Raw genomic sequence first — 19,989 nt, forward strand, 5'->3', positions numbered from 1 at the left:
GGCACTCCATGGTTTCACTCAGTGGGTCACTATCGCTATATCGCCCCTGGGAGACGTGCTCCATAATGGGTCCCTCAAGTCGTTTGAGGTACGGCAGATGGAGTATCACATGCACTGCACCCAGTTATTTTTTACCTTCAGCTCTGACACGCACTCACGCCATACTTGTTGAAAAAAGTGGTCATTGCCGAATACTCTTCCCTAGAGGCAAAAGTCCTGCTCACTGACATCAAAGACCACAAATTATCTGTCATCTACCAGATGTTGTTGCGCAATCAACTGGATTTCATGGTTGGGGTGAGGGAGGCGTGGATACAGGGCTTGGGGCCCCTGGAGGACGAGCACTGGACTGAAGCGGTGGCTGCACCTAGAGGGGCGGCAATAGCCCCTCAGTTCCATTTGATTCAACTCAAACTAAAGCATCGCACATACCTCATGAGTGCATGGCTGTTCAGAAAATGGGGCTGATTGATTTGAGAAGTTGCCTGTGCTGTGGTTACGCTGCAGGAGACCTGTTACACAAATTCTGGCGCTGTCAGGCCTTATCACACTTTTGGGAGGGGATATTGGAGACCCTGGAAAACTTATTGGGCTGGAAAATCCCTAGGGACCCAAAATGTATCCTTCTACACATCACAGAAGACATAGGGGGAGACAGCTGCAAGAGGGTGCTTCTCTGGTTGGGCCTGCTGATAGCCAAGCGTGACATTGCAAAGGCCTGGAAAGATACCGTAGCCCCACACATAGCTGGGTGGGCCAGAGGCATGGATTAATGCATGGGCTTGGAACATCCAGGATACCCAGCCAGGGGTTGTCCACAGAAACATCATAAAGTCTGGAAAGATTGGGCCGAGCATAGAGGGATACATCTCAAACCATGTCCAGCCTTTGAGGGCTGCCTTTGACTGACTTTATGGGGCGATGCTTGATGTTTTGACTTGAGTGAGGTGAACCTAAGAGGCTCATTCTGAGGCACTGCAATGTGAACTGTGGATATTTAGTTTTACTTTACTGCTGGCTTTGTACCAAACTGTGGTGTGTTATAACTCAATAGAAAGTTTTTCAAAAAAACAAAAAAAACAATGTGGAGCACAGATTTCGAACTGAGTGCTTATTCACAAGCAACGACAGCCAAAAAAAGAGGAGAGAATAAGTTAGCGAGTCCAGGAGTATGAAATGTTGGGCAAAATAGCAACCCTATGTGCTGAACAACACACAAACTCTGGAGAGGGGTCCCGCCCCTTTTCGGGCATCGGCAAGGGGTTCGCTGGGTCCCCGTCTCATGCTGAACTTCCTGTGTCCCTCCTGCCCTGTCGCGTGGACAGCGGTGAGCTGCTGATGTCCCTGGCCCTGTCTCGCTCTCTCCAACAAACACAGCCCTGGGAAGCACCGCCAACATTTGCCGTATAATATCCTGCATAGCGCGGCGTCCGCCTGAACTTTGGAGAGGGGTCCCGCTCCTTTTCGGGCGTCAGCGAGGGGTTCGCTGGGTGTTGGATAGGGTTGTGTCTGTGAGGCTTATGTTGTTGTTGGGTGTGTGCGGGGGAGAGAATTGGTGTTAAGGAAGTGTGTCAGTGACGAGGGTTGACAGGCTGTGCGTGAGGGGATTTGGAAAGAGTAGCGAGATTTTGGTTGGTGATTAGGTGCTGCTGGAAAAGGGATGGATACTAATGAGCATGTTTGTGTTGCTGCTAGTGATGGAGTGGTGGTACTGGGTGAGCGCAGGCCGAAGGAAAAAAAGCTGTACCTGGACCACGCGTGCTCTTTTTGTGTAAGCACAGTTGTGCGTGGGTCATTGTAATGGAGGCTCAGTTTATGGAGGGGAAGTGTGTGGGTGGCGGAGGCGTGCTTAATGTGATTGGTCTGTGTGTTCGCTTGTTTTTTTGTTATTTGCATTGATAAAACCATCGCTTAAATCCGTAGACATCGCTTTGGATGTTTTTCTGACTCATTTCTATGGGTGTGCCGTGGCAATCTGCCTGGCACTGTCTTTCTGGAGGGCAGTCGGGTGCCAGTGGCAGGGTGGCAGCATTACTCTCGGTGAGTGGTATATCAAGTGTCAGCTGTCATACAGGTGCGCATCGTTTTTTACTGTGTTTGGCTATCAGCAGGCTGCTCTGTGGCATCTCACTGTCCTCCGCGCTACAAACTGCTCTGTGGAGGTCTCACTGTCCTACGCACTACAAGGTACTCTGTGGCAGTCTCAGTGTCCTCCGCGTGCTCGGCGGTCAGGAGGCTGCTCTGTTGCAGTCTCAGTGTCCTCCGGGTGCTCGGTGGTCAGGAGGCTGCTCTGTGGCAGTCCGCCTGTCCGCTGCATGCTCGGCTGTCAGCAGACATATGTGGTCATTTGTGCACGGGATGAATTTTGCCCGTAGACTAGTCTCTTTGTTGACAGCTGTGTACAGGTGGCCCGGTGACAGTACGTCACTCTCCGAGACAGCTGTGTGCAGGCTGCTGTGTGACAGCATGCGGCCCCCAAGGCTAACTGTTTGCAGCCTCATTGCCCTTTCGTTGTGTGCCAGATTTAATGCCGCTTAATGGCAGTCGCATTTAACTTTCTGTGGGCTGCGGACTGGGGTATGTTTTGTTGCGGTCTCACTGTCCTCCGTGAAGGGAGGTGTCAGAAGGTTTGGCAGGTGAAGCCTCGCTGCCCTCCTTGTGGGTGCTGTTAGTGGGCTGGGCTGTTAAAGTCAGTCCCACTGTCCTCGCTGTGGACAGCTCCTGAAGGGTGCGCTTGGCAGTCTCTCAGAATCTTTGGGTAGCATGTCTGCCGCATGCTTTTTGGCAGCCTCGCTGCACTTCCGGTGGGGACATGTTACTGCACTATAAACTGTTTTTTTAGCAATATTTATTTTCAGTATTCTGGCTCTGAGCTGTTGACGCACTAGGAACTAAAGCGGGCAGTAAATATGCATTAATGCTGTATGTGGGTATTAAACTGGTACTTATAAAGGGAAATATGCCAGGACAGTGTTAACAAGTGTAACAAGCATTGAAAATGCAATAGTTCTCGCCTTAGATTAAGTTATAGCCATTGGCTTTGCTAATGGTATTGCATAGCAAAGCAAATGGCTTTAACATAATAAAAGGCGAGACCTATTGCATTTTCAATGCTTGTTCCAGAAGCAACTGAAATCCAATGTACAGTTATGCAGCCTGCAATCATAGGCTAAATACAGTAGTAGTGCTGTAGGACTACAAATTAACTCACAGTTGAGCAACATTTTGCACAATTTAGAGTCATAAAACAGTAAAACAATAGATGAGAGGGAGAATGCCAGGATTCCGGTCAGTTGGTTATATTATCGAACTACCACGTCATTGGAAGGCAAGTATATAACTGCAATTTTTAATTCTACCAACATTTATCTCCCCCAGTAAGTATGAGAGGAGTTAGGAATAGTACATATATACTTAGCTTGAAATGAAAGTGGCTTTTCAATGTCGTGCATGGAGTATTATTGTAGGTCGATGTTAAAGCTTCCATATAGTGAGGAGAAAAAAAGTTATATTTACCCTGTCATGCGTCAATAACAATCTTCAACAATGAGCAATTTACAATTTTCTTTGTTTAAAGACGTCTACTTTTGACCTGGGCGACATTTTAATTGCGTAAGAATAATTGCATAATTTCTGGAATTTCGCATTATGTGAAATTCGGGAAAATGCACCATTATGCTATGTCGTGTTGATTATGCACCGATCAAAGTAAAAAATGTCCTAGAAAACACTGGAACAACAGACCGCGAGCAGCTGTTTACGTTGATTCTGTTTTTTCACTCTTTTTTAGTGCAAAATGTGTCCTTGATGTGAGAACGCATTTCACTGTAAAATATAGCATCAAAGGATGGATTTGCATTTCACATAATTACACGAATGCAAATTACACAAATTTCGCACACCCCTCGGCTGCTTGAGTTTTGAGAACTACTATGATATCATTCAAGTGGTGGCCAATTGTGATGACCACAACATCGTGTCATAAAACCCTTCTGTCGCCCCATCTCACTATCAGCAGGATTTACTTTGCCATATTCTTGTCCCAGCACGGCACAAACATGGGCAGACTCTTCTAGTGATAGCAGTCAGTCTTATATCTTCATGTTGCTTTAACTTGACTCCTTGCACAATGAGGGCTCCTGGGGGTGGCAATCGCAGATTGTCCACCCCCGGGCAGCTTTCTTGCACTTAGTATGGCCCAGGGACAGGTCAGCAATTCTTATTGGCTAGCGCTTGTCAGCGCGAGCCTCAGGTTCGAGAATTCTCCATGGCGCACTGGCTGCTGTGTGAGGAGAGGTAGGACATAAAAATTTGGGGTGGGGGGCAGGCAGCGCTATGCACAGGGCCTTTTCTACCAAAAATAAGAAAGTAAACAAGAAAAGAGGCTTTCCTGTAGAAAGAGAACTGTTAACTCCAAAAACTGAAGAAAATACCCCATCTAGTGGCCAAACACAGCAAATACGAAGCCCTATTTTTCAAGAGCCACTGTTTGTGGTGGGGAAGAAAGACCTTTTTATATTTAATAAAAAAGAAATAAATAAAAAAAAATTAAAAAAGCAGTTTAAAAATATCGAATTGTCAGGTGAAGTGTCATATGATAGATGCCGGTCTCCTCTAATTTCACATTAAAAAGGCGACTCTTACCGGCAAAGGAATCAACAACTGCCTGCAAGGGTATTTGTGTATATCTTCAGAAAATCATGCATGATAGGTATAATTTTCCCATGAATACAGATGTAGATAAGAACAGTGACTCATTGTTGGACATTCCTGACAAGAATGTTGTTAGTCAGGCTGAACATTCCAGTGTACACGAACCGGATGGACAATGGGTGTGGATACCGATGGCGATAAATAATGAAAGCAGGCTATTAAACTTGAAAGAAAATAGAGATAGTACGGTTGCAAATTCAAGCGTTTTGCAACGCAACGTGGGCGAAATACCACCAGGCACAAGAAGGGGCGGTAATGATTTTCCGGTCAGGTGTCTTGCGTCCTGCAACATAAGAGGCTGCGTGGAGGGCGATTTTCAAGCGAAATTCCCCACGCCGTTGGATACACAAAAAACCTCTAAATACAAAAAAGATATAAACTGGAAAGCATATGATGGGGGTATAGAAGATTGGGAACAGCCAAGTGGTAGTATGAGGGGTGGTAGCGCAGTGAATAGCGGGGTGGTAGGCATGCATTTACTAGATGATGAGAATGAATCATTGGAAAAGGGAGAAATTGTGGATGAATGCGTGATATTGAAAGGTTTTCAAGAATCTATAAGGGTAAAGGGGGGGATGTACTAAAATTGTCTCCAGACTTTATTTTCACAGGACAGAGAAAGCTAAAACAATCAGGGCAGTTTAAGACATCAAAACAAGGGGTTGAAGAAAAGAGTTTATACTGAAGACCGCATATCTACAAACCCAGGTGAGACTCGCACACAGTTTGTTAAAAAACATTTGAGGTTGGATAAATGCGTTGGTACAGATAGCATACACTCTAAGGTCACAAGTCAGGGTAAAGGCAGTCAGGTAAGAAAAGAAGTTGAGATAGCAGATGACAGGGTTAAAGTTTCGATAAGTTCTTACAGCAACACTAAAACAGAGGCTAAAGCTCAGAGTACATCAGCTATGAAACGTTTACCTTACATGGGGTTGTCCATGACACTGGGCGCCCATTTAAATACAGCTACGAAAGAGAAAATATGGAAAGGGGAGTTTATTGATGTATTTAAACTATTACACAGAGAAATACAGGCAAAAGAAGGTTCAAAAGAAAAGGCGTGGGAGTTGGCAAGGAGGCCAAAGGTGCCAATCGATATAGACACATGGACATCAGACTTTCTTATTTTCGCCAGTGTATACTGCGAAAACTTTCCTGACAGGTCGGTGTCAATTTTTAAGTATCTGGATACGATTCAGAAGGCTGCCACAGAATTCAGGTGTTATACATGGTTACACTATGACGAGAAGTTTAGAGTCAAATTAGTGCTAATACCTGAAAAACCGTGGGGGGGGGGGGGGGATAATGAACTCTGGGTTCAGTGGATGGACACTCAAAGTCCTCCCATCCATGCATACGGCTAGCGGCTTAGCGGTTCCTTATCGGCCCTTTCAGAGCAGACCCACCCTGGGGGGCGTGGGCACTTGGAACAGAGCACAAATTATGGTATCCGGCGCATGCTGGAATTTCAATAAAGGTTACTGCGCAAAAAACCCTTGCAAATATAAGCATGAATGCCCAAAGTGTGGAGGAAAACATGCAGTTATGCAATCTTTTGGGGAGCAATCAAATTGGGGTGGCAGTTTCCCAAATAGGGGAAGAGGTCTTGCCTTTCAGCCTGGGTACAAGGTCTTTTTACTCCAGTCAAGGTGGACAAACTATGTAAATGGTTAAAATTCTATCCAGACACACAAGAAGCGACAGTTTTAGAATGGGGCTTCAAGGAAGGATTCGAATTGGGTTACCAAGGGCCCAGATGTCGTAGATCTGCACAAAACTTAAAATCTGCAACTTAATTTCCACACATAGTTAAAACAAAAACTGCTAACAGTGGTGAAAGAGGGGAGGATGGCAGGCCCGTTCGCTGTTTGGCCACTAGATAATCTCATTGTCTCCCCCTTGGGCGTAGTTCCTAAGAAAGTAGAAGTGGAATACAGGATGATCCAACATCTAGCATGGCCTCAAGGTTTTTTCGTCAACGACTTCATTGCAAGGGAAGACTCCATGGTCCAATTTGCTTCTATAGATTCAGCATTGGCAATAATAAGAGACATAGAAAAGAATTCTGAATTGGCTAAATGTGACATCAAGTCAGCCTTCAGGCTTTTGCCGGTACATCCCTCTGATTTTTCGTACTTGGCATATTTTTTGAAGGAAAACTCTTTGTGGATAAATCCCTCCCTATGGGCTGTGCGATATCATGCAGGCTGTTTGAATCTTTCAGCTCATTCCTACAGTGGTGTTTCTCTTTTCGCACAGGGCATAATGGAGTTACACATTATCTGGACGATTTTTTGTTCATGGGTCGGGCTGGTCATAGAATTGTGAAAAAGCTCTGAGGAATTTTAAGGAATTTACTCAAGACATGGGCGTTTCCTTTGGCAGAGGACAAAACAGAGGGCCCCAGTTGACTTACCTGGGTATCAAAATAGACACTTACAGAATGCAAGCTAGACTCTCTGAGAAGAAAATATTTGAAATATCCAGATTATTGGAATATGCAAGCAAAGCAGACAAACTGACATTGTTTGAAGTTCAAGGTTTGTTAGGACATCTCAATTTCGCTTGCAAAGTCATAAGGGCTGGCAGAACCTTTTGCAGGCGTCTGGGTTTTTCCATGTCTGGTATTAAGCTACCACACCATAGATTCAGAATAATTGCCAGCATGCAGGCAGATTTTGAAGTATGGTTATGGTTCCTAAAAGTATTTAACGGTGTTACACTCTGGTCTCTAGACGAGGATTTCGTCTGGCACATGCAATTGTTTTCAGATGCTTCTGGCGCCAATGGTTTTGGAATTTTTTGGGAAGGGAAGTGGTGCGCAGAAAAATGGCCTGCCAGGTGGGTTACTGGGGAGAAGAGCATAGCTTTCCTGGAATTTTTTCCATTGATAGTGGCTTTAGCTGTTTGGGGAACGAAGCTGGCAAATAGAACAATGCGTTTTAATGTAGATAACAGGAAGGTAGTAGACTTAGTGAACGGTCCAAAAGCCAATGACAAACAGCTTTTAAAATTACTGCAAATATTCAGGCTAGACTGTTTAAAGTTGAACATAATATTCAAAGTTAAGCATATTGCAGGAGTTGAGAATAACATCGCAGATGCCCTATCTCGTTTTCAGTGGAAGAGATTCCGTGGTTTGGCGCCCGGAGCGGTTTTTACGGAAGACTCAGGTACCCAGCGAGATATGGGATTTGGTGTAATGAATGGTCGTCAACTCATCGAAAACTCATTAGCAAAGAGTACCAAACTAGCATACAGAAGAGGTTGGCCGGAGTTCTTAGATTCAGGTGCAGCGTATGGAGATCATAACGGAGGGTTGCATCAGCGCAGAGAAGACATAGTTAAGTTTATTATGCTTAATATAGACAGGAACATTTCTTCTACGACTATAGCTGGGAAGCTAGCTGGAATATCTTTCTACGGCAAGTTCTTTTGGGGATACGAGCCATCAGCGGGGGAAATGGGCACGAGGATCCTGCAGGGTTATGCGAAATCAAAAATAGAGAGAGCTATACAAAAGAGAGCCTATATCTTTAAAATTACTGTATAAGATAACAACCAGTTTATATGATATTTGTTTTTCCATGTTCAAATGCCAATTGTTCAAATCATGCATGATTTGGCTCTTTTTTGGTGCTTACAGGATATCTGAATTGCTAGACGCTGCCATGGATGAGGATCTCAAAACACAAAACGTATCTCTGGTTAATTCAGACATAGAAATTTTTCTCGAACGATCAAAAAACAGACCACACAGGGAAAGGTTCAAGAGTGATTCTACAAGGCATTGGTGGCCCTTTAGGTCCCAAACAAGCATGGTTAGATTTTCTAGCAATTGGGGGTGCAGCTTCAAAATTTGTCTTTTGTCAATTGTACGGATCTCAGTTAAAAGCCACCCAGTTCTTAGCAGTCTTGTGGAAATTTTTAAAAAAGCTTGGGAAGAAGCCTGTCAATTTTGATACACATTCATTTCGCATTGGGGCAGCTTCAGAAGCTGCCAGATGGGGATTTTACATTAGTGACGTTATGAAATTGGGTCGCTGGACCTCAGATTGTTGTTTGCGTTATATTAGAGATTTAGAATACGAAGTTTAGGAGCAGAGATATTAATTGTTTTCTCTTTGCAGGTCTGTTGGCAAGTTTATCAATGTCTCAGCGGCAAGTGTGGATAATTGGACACTCATTCGTCAAATGGGCAGCAAAGCAGGCGGGACAAAAAGGCATTTTGGGAGGAATTTAGGTTTGAGTTTCAAAGATGTGTCTGTGTCTTGGTGGGGTAAAAGTGGTATGAAGTGGGGCCAATTTCTGCCCCTTATGAGCGAGCTGTCTCTTAAGAACAAACCCGACATTGTTTTGATCCACATGGGTGAGAATGATCTAGTTCAGTTATCGGGGCTTGGGGTTCTGATATAGAGGAAAACAGATTTGGAACTTTTTTCAAAGACCTGGTCTAATACACAGCTTGTACTAACAGCACTGATGCCACGCAGAATTTGGAGGAGGGCAGAGAGATTTACAGCAGTCGAAAGAGCGAGAAGGAAAGTAAATAGAGAACGACAGCGTTTTTGTTCTAATAACAGAATGTATTGGCTAGTTCGCAATGAAATTACAAAAGAAAGATTATCAGTTTTTCAGACATGATGGGGTTTCATTTGTCCTTTATTGGCAATGAGATTTATATTCAAAACATAAAAGAGATGATTTCTAAAATCCTTGAAATACAAACATGGTGTTGAGATATAGCTGTTTAAGCGACAGCATTACCTTTTTGTTTCAATTGCAACATAAATAGTATTCAAGATACACAATTCTCATTAAAGAAACTCTTGCCCCCCCCTGCCTTTTATATTAGATTATGGTGGTAGTTCCCTTGTTTTATATAATGGTGCCTAGGTTATCACCTGTTTGGCGACAGTGTGCATTTGTGCTTACAGTTTTAACACCGGTTAACAAATGAATAAGGTTTTTTCACCTGTTTGGCGACAGAGGTGCCATGTTTTTACTTGAACTGAGGACGAAGTCCAGTGCTTATAGTGAAGTTTTGGCATAACAAGGGGGGGTGGGAGGGGGGACAGGAAAAACTCCTGAGTTAGGGTTTTTCCTGGTGGCAGAGTTGGAGGAGATCAAGACAGGCAGGAAGGGTTGGGGGCATTAGGAATAGCTTCGGACAGGGGGAAACAAGGGAGCGAGGTTGGAGGCAAGAGGTAGGCAGGATATGTAGATAGGGGTTTGGGTAGGAGGATTAGGCAGAACAATGTTGGGTAATAGTTGTTTTGGGGTATATTGATTAGGGGCGGGGGATATGTGAAAAGTATGATCTGTATATTGAGATATGTGTAGAATTGCCTACCTGGGCAATAAAGCGGCCTTTTACCCCAAATTTGTGTCTTGGACGTGCTTATTGCCCGATGAGGGCTCCTGGGGGTGGCAATCGCAGATTGTCCACCCCCGGGCAGCTTCGGGCACTTAGTATGGCCCAGGGACAGGTCAGCAATTCTTATTGGCTAGCGCTTGTCAGCGCAAGCCTCAGGTTCGAGAATTCTCCATGGCGCACTGGCTGCTGTGTGAGGAGAGGCAGGACATAAAAATGTGGCCGTCCCTCCCACCCCTTAAAATGTGTTGTTTATTGTTTTCCTTCTTCTTGTTAAGCATTTTCACGTAAACTTTTTTCACTTGGTGGTTGTCGCTTGGACAGGTGGCAGAGTTTGAGGAGATCAAGACAGGCAGGAAGGGTTGGGGGCATTAGGAATAGCTTCGGACAGGGGGAAGCAAGGGAGCGAGGTTGGAGGCAAGAGGTAGGCAGGATAAGTAGATAGGGGTTTGGGTAGGAGGATTAGGCCGAACAATGTTGTTTTGGGGTATATTGATTAGGGGCGGGGGGTGTTAGTGGGGGATATGTGAAAAGTATGATCTGTATATTGAGATGTGTAGAATTGCCTACCTGTCCAATAAAGCGGCCTTTTACCCCAGACTGATTCTGGGGGCGATATCAGTACTTTGGTGAATGAGTTGCAGGCAGACAGACTCTTACAATAGGTTGCGGAGTTCTGGATGAGTCTCAAACCTTTATAGATCCTGACAGTTTCCTGCTTTGAAGTCTCTCTGCCGAGCCTTTTCAACCTACCCCCTTCACTGCAGTGCAACTACTCGGTCCAGTGCGTCTCCACTCCTGCACCCTTCAGTGAGGCACTTACCAACAACACCGAAATCATTCACACACTAAGGTAGAAGGGTAAATTCAACAGTAAATATGTCCTGAGTCCTACCATAACAAGTGTCGTGTAGAAGTACTAAAATATGGGACTGCATGTAACACAGCATGTTTGGTTTTGAGCTGGCCGAATGAGAATAAGAACTGCTATTTGCCTTAAATTCTTTGAATCGAAGTATATGCTGCAAGTGGAAAAACAAAAACGTTAGTATAAGCACTGGAGTGATTTGCAAAAAAAACGACATGGAAAGTAAGCACCCTGGTAGCAAAAAAATAGTTCTCGTGAAATATAAAAGTGATTTTTTTACCAAGTCTGCCACTCTGCATAACGCATCGGAAAGTTGGTCAAATATGCCAACTGTTTGTGGTCCTGGTGGCGTTGTGCACGCCCTTTCAACAAGGAATTCGGTTTCTTTGAGGGCTTTTTCTTGAGCTAGGTGAAATCCTTCAGGGGAGCTTAATTCAGGAACCCCAAACAGACCCTGCAATACAAGAAAAAGAAGCAAATTACAGAAAACGAGTAAAGAAGCAGAAGGACACACAAAGTTGTTCATAAGCATATACACAAAAGATGTAGCATACAGTGGATTGTGAAATAAGCAGACATGCATATTTTTCAGTCGGGGGTGGAGGCAGCCAAAGCTCACAAGGGAAGCCTTCAGTGAGTCATCAGCGTCAATCCCTCCCTTACTATTGACATAACACCATATATTACACCAGTGATCCATGCATATACATACAGTTGGTGCCAGGAACTGAAACGTTTAATTTGGCCCAAGTTATCAAATATTAGTCACCTATATTCACTAAATGAATCAGGTGAAATTAGCTTCAGCCCTTTTTAGTGTAGCTTGCTGACCAGTCTAATTTACTTACTTAAATAAATATATAATTTTTATATTTCTAAGGCTTCTATAAAAAATTAACTGTTGCACGAGGGGGGTTATACTACATCGTTTTGAACAAAGAGGTAAAGTGCAAAATGCAGACACTTCACTGTAATATGTGGGCAGGGTAGCTGAACCTTTACTCTTCGCCAGGAGATCTCTGCAGTCCAATACCACTGTCACAGAAATCTGCAATTGAGTCGTTGACATGCTACTAAACCACCTGGATATGGTCATACACTTAAAGACATGATTCGACAAATTCAACCACACCTCTGAAAGAACTCTCACCAGAAACCTGAAAGTACTCATGCACCAGCTTGTAACGTGACCAGCTAACTCTGTGAGACACACCCTAGATACACGTTGCCCTGCACTTGTGTAACTACCCTTACAGCACAGTCCCCTTCCCTAACACCACCATCTGGATTCAGACTAGGTCCTTGAACATCAACCTCCCTACCATAGATAAGACATCGAGCTGCACCTTTGCCACCAGAAATCTTTACCGTCCTGCCCACATAATTATTTGCCTTCAATAAACTGCCACTGTGAAGTTCCTTACTACCAGGCCCCACCATACAACACTACTCTTCAAAGGTTATAAAGAGCAGTTTGATGGTTGGTCAAGTTCCTCATTACATTCAAAGTATTTAGAAGGATCCTAAAACGAAAATCAAGTAAACAACAAACCGGGCGACATGCTCCAACTCACACACAATCCAAAAGACCAAGAGCACTACTCTCTTGCTGTCCTTCAATAGAACTCTCCAAGATCACAGAATTCAAGAAGCAGATTGCTACCTCTGGTGTTCTGTTACAATAACAGGAAATCAGAAAACCCCAGGCAACCACATCAAAGAGAAGGTAACAAATCTCAACAAGATCTTTACAGACCAATTATTACACATGCCCCAAAACCAATCAACCCATGTCACCAAGAGAGCCATCTTGCACTCTGTATAAATTAGCTCGGAGGTTTCTTGAAGAAATATGCAAACACCAGCCAACAAAATTTCTGCTACTATAAGACAATTATTTGTTTTACCTTTCCTGACACCTCGGAAAGCGCAATCATTAACCCATCTTTAGAATAAGCACTATTTGCAAGACATCCAAAGAGTGTGTTCTTTAAGACATTATTGAAGTAGCCGAGACTGTACCCAAGAGACCTTGCGATCACCAACAATCATCTTCCTGATGGAGTGAGCAGCAGGCCAAGATCTACCCAAATTCACAGAAGTAAACAGGTAACATCCAGACAGACATGCACTTCAGAGATGCATAGAAGTAACCTTATTTGCCACTCGGGACACTTTAAAAACCAATGGAGCACCTGCTCCTTTTCTGTTGGAACTCATTGATCACCTTTGACAGTGTGCATCACTTTACCATCATCCGCCAACTCACTGAGCTGGAAGTATCATGCAGCATAAAAGGGCATCTTGTTGTTTCTCACAAAAGAAGACCTTATCTTCCACCACCCATCTCTGGTCTCCTCATCTTACTAGGCCACCTTCTAAGTGACACAGGGCTCTCCTGGCTCCTCTTCAATCTATACCTCAGTCCACATTCTCCTGAGATACAGCCCTAAGGCCCAACCTTCTAAACTTAGGTAGAGAATACCCAAATGCTCCTGTCCTAAAGCGGATATGGCATGCATTCTCAAAAGCTGCAAATCTGGAAACAAGTCTACAAACAAGCATCAGAACCCAAAGACCTGATCTGCGGAGTACCACAGGGACCATCATTCAAACCTACTTTTCAACATATACATGACTCCTCTGGTTCATCATTGGATCCCAAGGAATCAACATCTCCTATGCTGATAACACCCAGCTAATTTTTTCCCTATCAGACAACACCATCACCACCAAGACAAACTTCAAACAATGCATGACCAGCATGTCCAATTGGATGAAAGAAAACTGCTCAAGCTCTACATCGACAAAACTGAAGAGTTGATCTTCGGGAATAAGAGCTCACCTTTGGACTACACTTTGTGGCCTATCATACTTGAACACACACACACACCCCAACTGACCTCGCTAGAAACGTGCGACTCATCTTGGATACCAACCTCACCATGAAGTCTGAGGTCAACACTGTTATCTCCTCATGCTTCCACATACTCCGTATTTTACGTAAAATCTTCAAGTGACTCCCACTGAACACCAGGCATACCATCACGCAGACTCTAATCAACGGCAACGCACTCTACGAAGGCATTCCAACCCATCTTCTTCACAGACTTCAAACCATCGGAAGCGCTGCTGCCAGACTCGTACTTTATCTCCCACGCCAAGCCCACAGCACACCACTACTTGAAGAGCTCCACTGGCTCCCAATCCAGAAGCGCTGTCAGTTCAAACTTCTTACACATGTATTCAAGTCATTACATAAGGGACCCCCACAGCTCAATCAACGGCTTGACTTCCACCAACCCACCAGAAAGCTTCGCTCAGCATCACTCTCACTCACACACACACACCCACATCCACAGAGCCATAACAGGAGATCGATCCTCCTCCTACCAAGCAGCCAAATCCTGGGACGACCTCTCCAGCACATCAGAGCTGCCTCTTCACTTCTTGAATTCTGCAAGAAGCTGAAGACCTATTTTTTTAATTAGTGTTGTTGCTGGACCAGCGAGACTGTCTGTACTCAGACCTAGCCAACACTCACCTACTCAGGGCCTGGGTACTCTCACAGATGACAAGCAGCGCTCTATAAATCTACCTTGCATTACATTACACATGAGGATCTGACACCCTTGCACATCCAAGCTACATTCACACAGATAAGATGATGTCGGAGATGAGATTCATTTTGTATTTAACCCAGGAGTAACTTGAACCGGACAAGTTGTGAAGTTTTAAATATACACTCTAGAAAAGTGAGGCCAGTTCAGCGCCACTCAACCTGCATTTGTTGCAAATGTTCCTTAAATCTATACCAGAAGAATAGATCAGTAAACAACTTTTCCTTGCTCTTCTAATAGTACAACATCACATAGCACCGCTTTTAATTAGAAAGGAAGGTCCTACCCATGGAATATTGTTCCAGGACATTGCTAACAATATCATAAGAATGAAGAGTCACAGACTCCAGCCACCTGTTTGAGGGAACCTGCATTGTTGCATGGATTTCTATATTTGGTAAGATATTTGGAGAGGTAGAAATGATTGAAAGGAACCTGTGACTGAAAGCGCAGAAATGTCTAATACAGAGATAATTACTAAAACATGCTGAACCTATTGTCACAGAAACATTCACTGTGATAGTAGTTACAATGGCTTAGAGAACACCCAAACAACATACTGCACTACAATTTCATACTAATGGCACACTGAGCTACAGAAATACCAACAACATATTTCACAAAACAATTTGCACAGGGAAGCGCATAGGAACTTCTGAGTTTGCATTAGGGCCTTTGGCAGCCCAGATACCTCACTAAATCACAACATTAAAAAACAGAGACTAGAGGAGGCATTTCCCAGCAATCAGAAAAGCCCTAACAACACAACCCAAAACATAATTTACTAACGGATAGCACTGTTGTGTGTCGATTTAGATACCGTATATAAGTTTCCCGATTTATGTCCTTATATAGGCACAATTCGTATTGCCCATATTTAGGCATAGAAATCCTACCCTTATTTAGGCATTATCCATGCTAACCAAATACAGGCATGGCCACCTACATCCGTTCATCTACGTCACAACGAGTACTTGGAAAACTAGACTCTTAAGCCTTTAGGACTTACCCTTGCTTGGATATTGATTTCTCCAAGAACTCATTTATTATGCATGAACATCTATTCCTTAGGGGTTCATTCATGACGTTCTTCTGCCCGGCTTTTACGTCAATACTGGCATTCCTAAACACCTTCAAGGTATACATATACCTTCACTTGCCATGGTAAACCACGGTTCGGCTGTCTGCTTGCACGACACAGCTCGCCACGGCAAGCTCGGAAGGAAGTCAAGTTCCTGCCTGACGCACTGACCAGACTCTGTCATCCTCCTCACAGAGAATCCAGCTCCAGTGTTTCTGACACCCCTTGCGGGGTTTTAGAGATCGAGACTCGGAAAGAGATTCCAACCTCACTCATTCTAAGGTATGGAGCGGACTAGAACCTAGAGAGACTTTTGGCAAATCTTGGCAACTATAGCTAAACTAGACTATAGACAAACAGCACCTACTTCTTACCTTTTACTACACTTAGGTTAGGTACACTGGGGTAGAACTAGCTAGAAGCATCAGATGAGTATTAACATTTTAGCCTGTGTTATTTATGTATGTATTTTTATGAATATCTGTCATAGCTATAAACCATGCTATTGCAGTATTATTTTATCTTACTGTTAAAGCTGTACATATTTTACTTTGCATTCTGTCTTACGATTGTAGCAGTTCATATCTCTTGCACGAGAAATAAGACTGTTCAATAAACCCTTTTTATTGAAACACACGTCTATCTATTTCTGTGTAACTCTGTAGAAACGAAGCATGCACGATTGACTGAGTGAAACTGTTATCTATTGTTTCCACGATTCTGAGATTGTTCTGATTCTAAGGGAAACAAAGTTGTCATGTTTATGCGGTTGTTAGAAACTAATTCCTTCTTGTTTATTAGAGAAGTTTCTAGTGACCTCTGAGTTAGCTGGCACACACAAGTAATTAAGTTTAATGTATTCGATAGAGACATACTGACCTCAGTCCTATGTCAAAACTATAGTGTATATTATTCCAATACGCAGGGCCTATCGGGAATATAGGAACTACACTCAGGGGTGTGGAATTTAATAAAATATCTACTTGTCCATGGGGCAGGTTGCCTTGTATATCTACTTGTCCTGTAACAAAATCCACTTGTCCCTTTTGTGGCATTCAATGCAGTGGCAAATTACGGCAGCAATCTCATTATAAAAGAGTTCTGAAATAGCCTCTCTGATTCTGACAAGGCTCGTACCATAGTAGGGTTTGAATACTAGCAATTCCCTTATGTTGCCATGTTTCTGCAGTTCTACATACTAGGGCTGAATTTAGTGGTAAGCAATAGTTCCAGGGTTGGAAGGCTCTTTTGAGTCCGTGCAAATCTACCAACTCACATGTCATGTTTTAAGGGTTTTCACCAACTCTTCTCTAATATTTTCCCATAATGAGAGAGGTTGGAAATTTACTCCTGACACTGGCAGATGTAAAACTTCTTCCAGGGTTAGGAAAAAAGTGGTTGGAGGAAAAGTGAACTTGGAAACATTCTGATTTTCACATTAGCAAATCTACACATTAATATTTGCTCATGGTAAAATGCAGTTCACAAATATTTTCTAGGAGTGCTTTTTCTTGGCCTACTTCTGAGAATTCTTGTGAATTCACGGAATCCGTATTTATGCACTGAATGCAAGGATATATACACCATGAATGCACTTTTGAGACTTTCTTTAATAATTGGGCCTCTAATTAGGCCAGGCCTTAACTATGACCTTTTGTGTTTATTAAAATTTGGTCTCTCTCTCTCGATCAGGTGGCTTCACTGTGAGTGACAGTCTTCTGCTCTTTCACGTGGAGCATATTCGCACACAAAGTAGTTTTGTTCAGTGCCTGGAACTGCTGTGGCAATGTGTACTTTTTGAGACCAAATCTTTTTTTGCTTTTGCCAATGTTTGTTAAAATGGTGAGGGCCCAGCAGTTCCCACACCGATAAGGTTTTACAAAAACCATGGCTATAGAAGTCACGCATTGACAAAACCAAAAGACTGACCTCCAATTTCAGACCTACTGGCTTTGCCAATGCTCGTTTATTTTTGTTTTCCATAATTGTATTTAAACTGGTTACACTGATTTTCCATTATGAATATTTTTGGGAAATACTAGCACACATCAACATGTTACTAAATGATGCGGCAAAGATATGGTGCCTAAAATCTTACAGTAGTTTATCGAAATGTTTTTTTCCTACTTGCATTTTTTTGTGAACATTTTATTTTGAAAGCAAAGAATCATCACTCTTGCTTTCACGCTTCTGCAAATTTTTGCATATAATCAGAGAGCATTCTGGGAGCATTATATATAGCCTCATATTACTAAACTTTGAAAACGTGTGTTTCAATTTTATACTGGAACCACTGTCAGTAGTGCAGTCCGAGCTTACATTTACTTGGAGCGCTCACCCTAATAATAAAGGCATTCAATTAATGAACCATAAATACAAGTTTGAACAGCATTAACACATGGACACACATTACTTAAACTGTAGACAATGCCCTTCCCTGATCTAAAATGTGGGACTGCGAACTGGCAGCTAAAGGGTTTGTGCTGCAGGGGGTTGGGCCTACTTGTCCCAAGGACAAAATACACATTACAACTTGTTGCCCTTGACCCCAAACAATATGTCCTGGGCGTCGGGCTATAGGAATTCCACATCCCTGAACACTACATGGCGCTTTTCTCAGAGACCCCTACTCATAATACTCCATAAGACGTCTGGAGTGGGTAGGGATAATATCCGCCATAGCTGAGTAGGACAAAAATCCTATGTATTAGCCGTTTGGTTTGTTCAACGTTGAAGGGTACAGTGTTCCAAAATATTGTGCACCTTATCTTTGTTCCCTTGAAACTTGCTCTGCAATTTTCATTAAACAATGTCCCAAAACGAGGATAATAACACCGGAACCGCTGGAGCTGTACCGGACGATGTTGCAACAGCTTTTTGATTTCACACGTTTTGATGAAACCGGTGAAAATGCAAAAATCAATCGCTCCAAATTTAAGGAGACCCCATCACTCTAAAAATTATAAAACATGGCCGAACACCAAGAGGTGGTAGAGTAGGTTTTGTGATACAGGCACATGAATCTCACCAGACAGAGGTATTCTATTCATGGATAGTATTCCCAGAATCAAATCCAATAACTAAAACGTTTCACTTCTACAAAGATGATGAACCACCAGAGGAATATATTCCTTTCGAGGATATTGAAATTCCACTCACATACTAGGAGCATGATCTCTGGTTTAAAGGTGCCCTAAAACATTACAATCACATTACCAGGCTCGGTCCACTAGGTAGACCAGTAGTAACATGGCCGATTTTAGCCGGCTACACACCTCATCCGGACATTGAGGAAATGTCAGACGTAGGGGGGGCGCTAGGTGGCGCCTGTACAGAATGGCTGCCTTTTAGAGGAGCTCCCGTAAGCTGATGCTGCTATCCGTCCATTTATCCTGTTCCCTGCACCTAATGCCCGGCTGTGACCGCTTGTAACAACGACTGAGAACCGGGGACCCTAGCGGAGCTTGTTTGGGTCCGCGGGAGGCTCGGTGACAGCGGCGACCGATCCCTGTCTCTGGCGGCGGGGTGCGGCGGGGCGCGGTGGTGCTGGCCCTGGAAATGGTGGCCGGCGCAGTCCCGAACGCGAGCGGCCGGCGCCCCACGCGGCGGGCGGGCCGCACGCTACAATCTGGAAGGTCGCCGTAGAAATGGTGAGAGGCGCCTGAGGCTGGCTGGGTCGGCGGTGCGCGTCCCCTGCGCTGGGAGACTTTGATCCTCGCTGGGACGGAGATTGCGACTGGAACTACGCCGCGGGAAGCCACAACGACGACGGTAGCAGGGGTGAGCTGCACTCCGTCCTAGGGGAAGCGCTGGTGGTGGCCTGCTCGGCGGCCGGGCTGAGTGCACCGGGAGAGGCTGTGGTGATTGCTGGCTTGGTGAGCCCTCGGCGTGGAGAAGTGCATAAAGACCGAGGCCCCCGGTTAGTGGAGTGTGACTTTGCGTGCTCTGGCCACCTGGAAGACGTAGGAGACTAGCCTTGCAGGATCGGTAGGTCGCTGGTGGCGAGAGATAGGTGAGGAACGACAGGAGCTCCAGCAGGTGTGCACCCAGTTGTGCTTAGAGAGAAATACCGCTGCCCGCTAAGCGCTATAGGTGGCACTGGGGTGTGCGAAGTGGTGTGACGGCACCAGCGGATTCTGGCTGTAATCCTGAAGGGAAGTCCTGCGGCCACCCGCTGTTGAGGAGCAGAGGAGGGAGAGTGGAGCATGCTTGGCATCGCTGTCGGCTAGGCGGAGCCGTGAAGGGTGCGCTGGCCTGTGGGTCGTCGTGCTGCTGCCGGTGTGGGGCGAGCGGAGATACTGCGACGTGAGGCTGATTTGGGACATCCCCG

At 44.3% G+C, this 19,989-nt stretch overlaps 1 protein-coding gene across 1 annotated transcript in view; it reads right to left on the bottom strand.

Moving 5' to 3' along the window:
- MIPEP (mitochondrial intermediate peptidase) overlaps nt 1–19,989 on the bottom strand; it is a 596,799-nt gene that overhangs the window by 560,355 nt on the left and 16,455 nt on the right. Inside the window, exon 2 of the mRNA XM_085621596.1 lies at nt 11,239–11,412. Within this exon, the coding sequence (XP_085477722.1) occupies nt 11,239–11,412 (174 nt within the window). The remainder of the gene's footprint in view (nt 1–11,238; nt 11,413–19,989) is intronic.

This window comes from Triturus cristatus, chromosome 8 (genome assembly GCF_964204655.1).
Source record: "Triturus cristatus chromosome 8, aTriCri1.1, whole genome shotgun sequence".
In the NCBI taxonomy this organism is placed as follows: domain Eukaryota; kingdom Metazoa; phylum Chordata; class Amphibia; order Caudata; family Salamandridae; genus Triturus; species Triturus cristatus.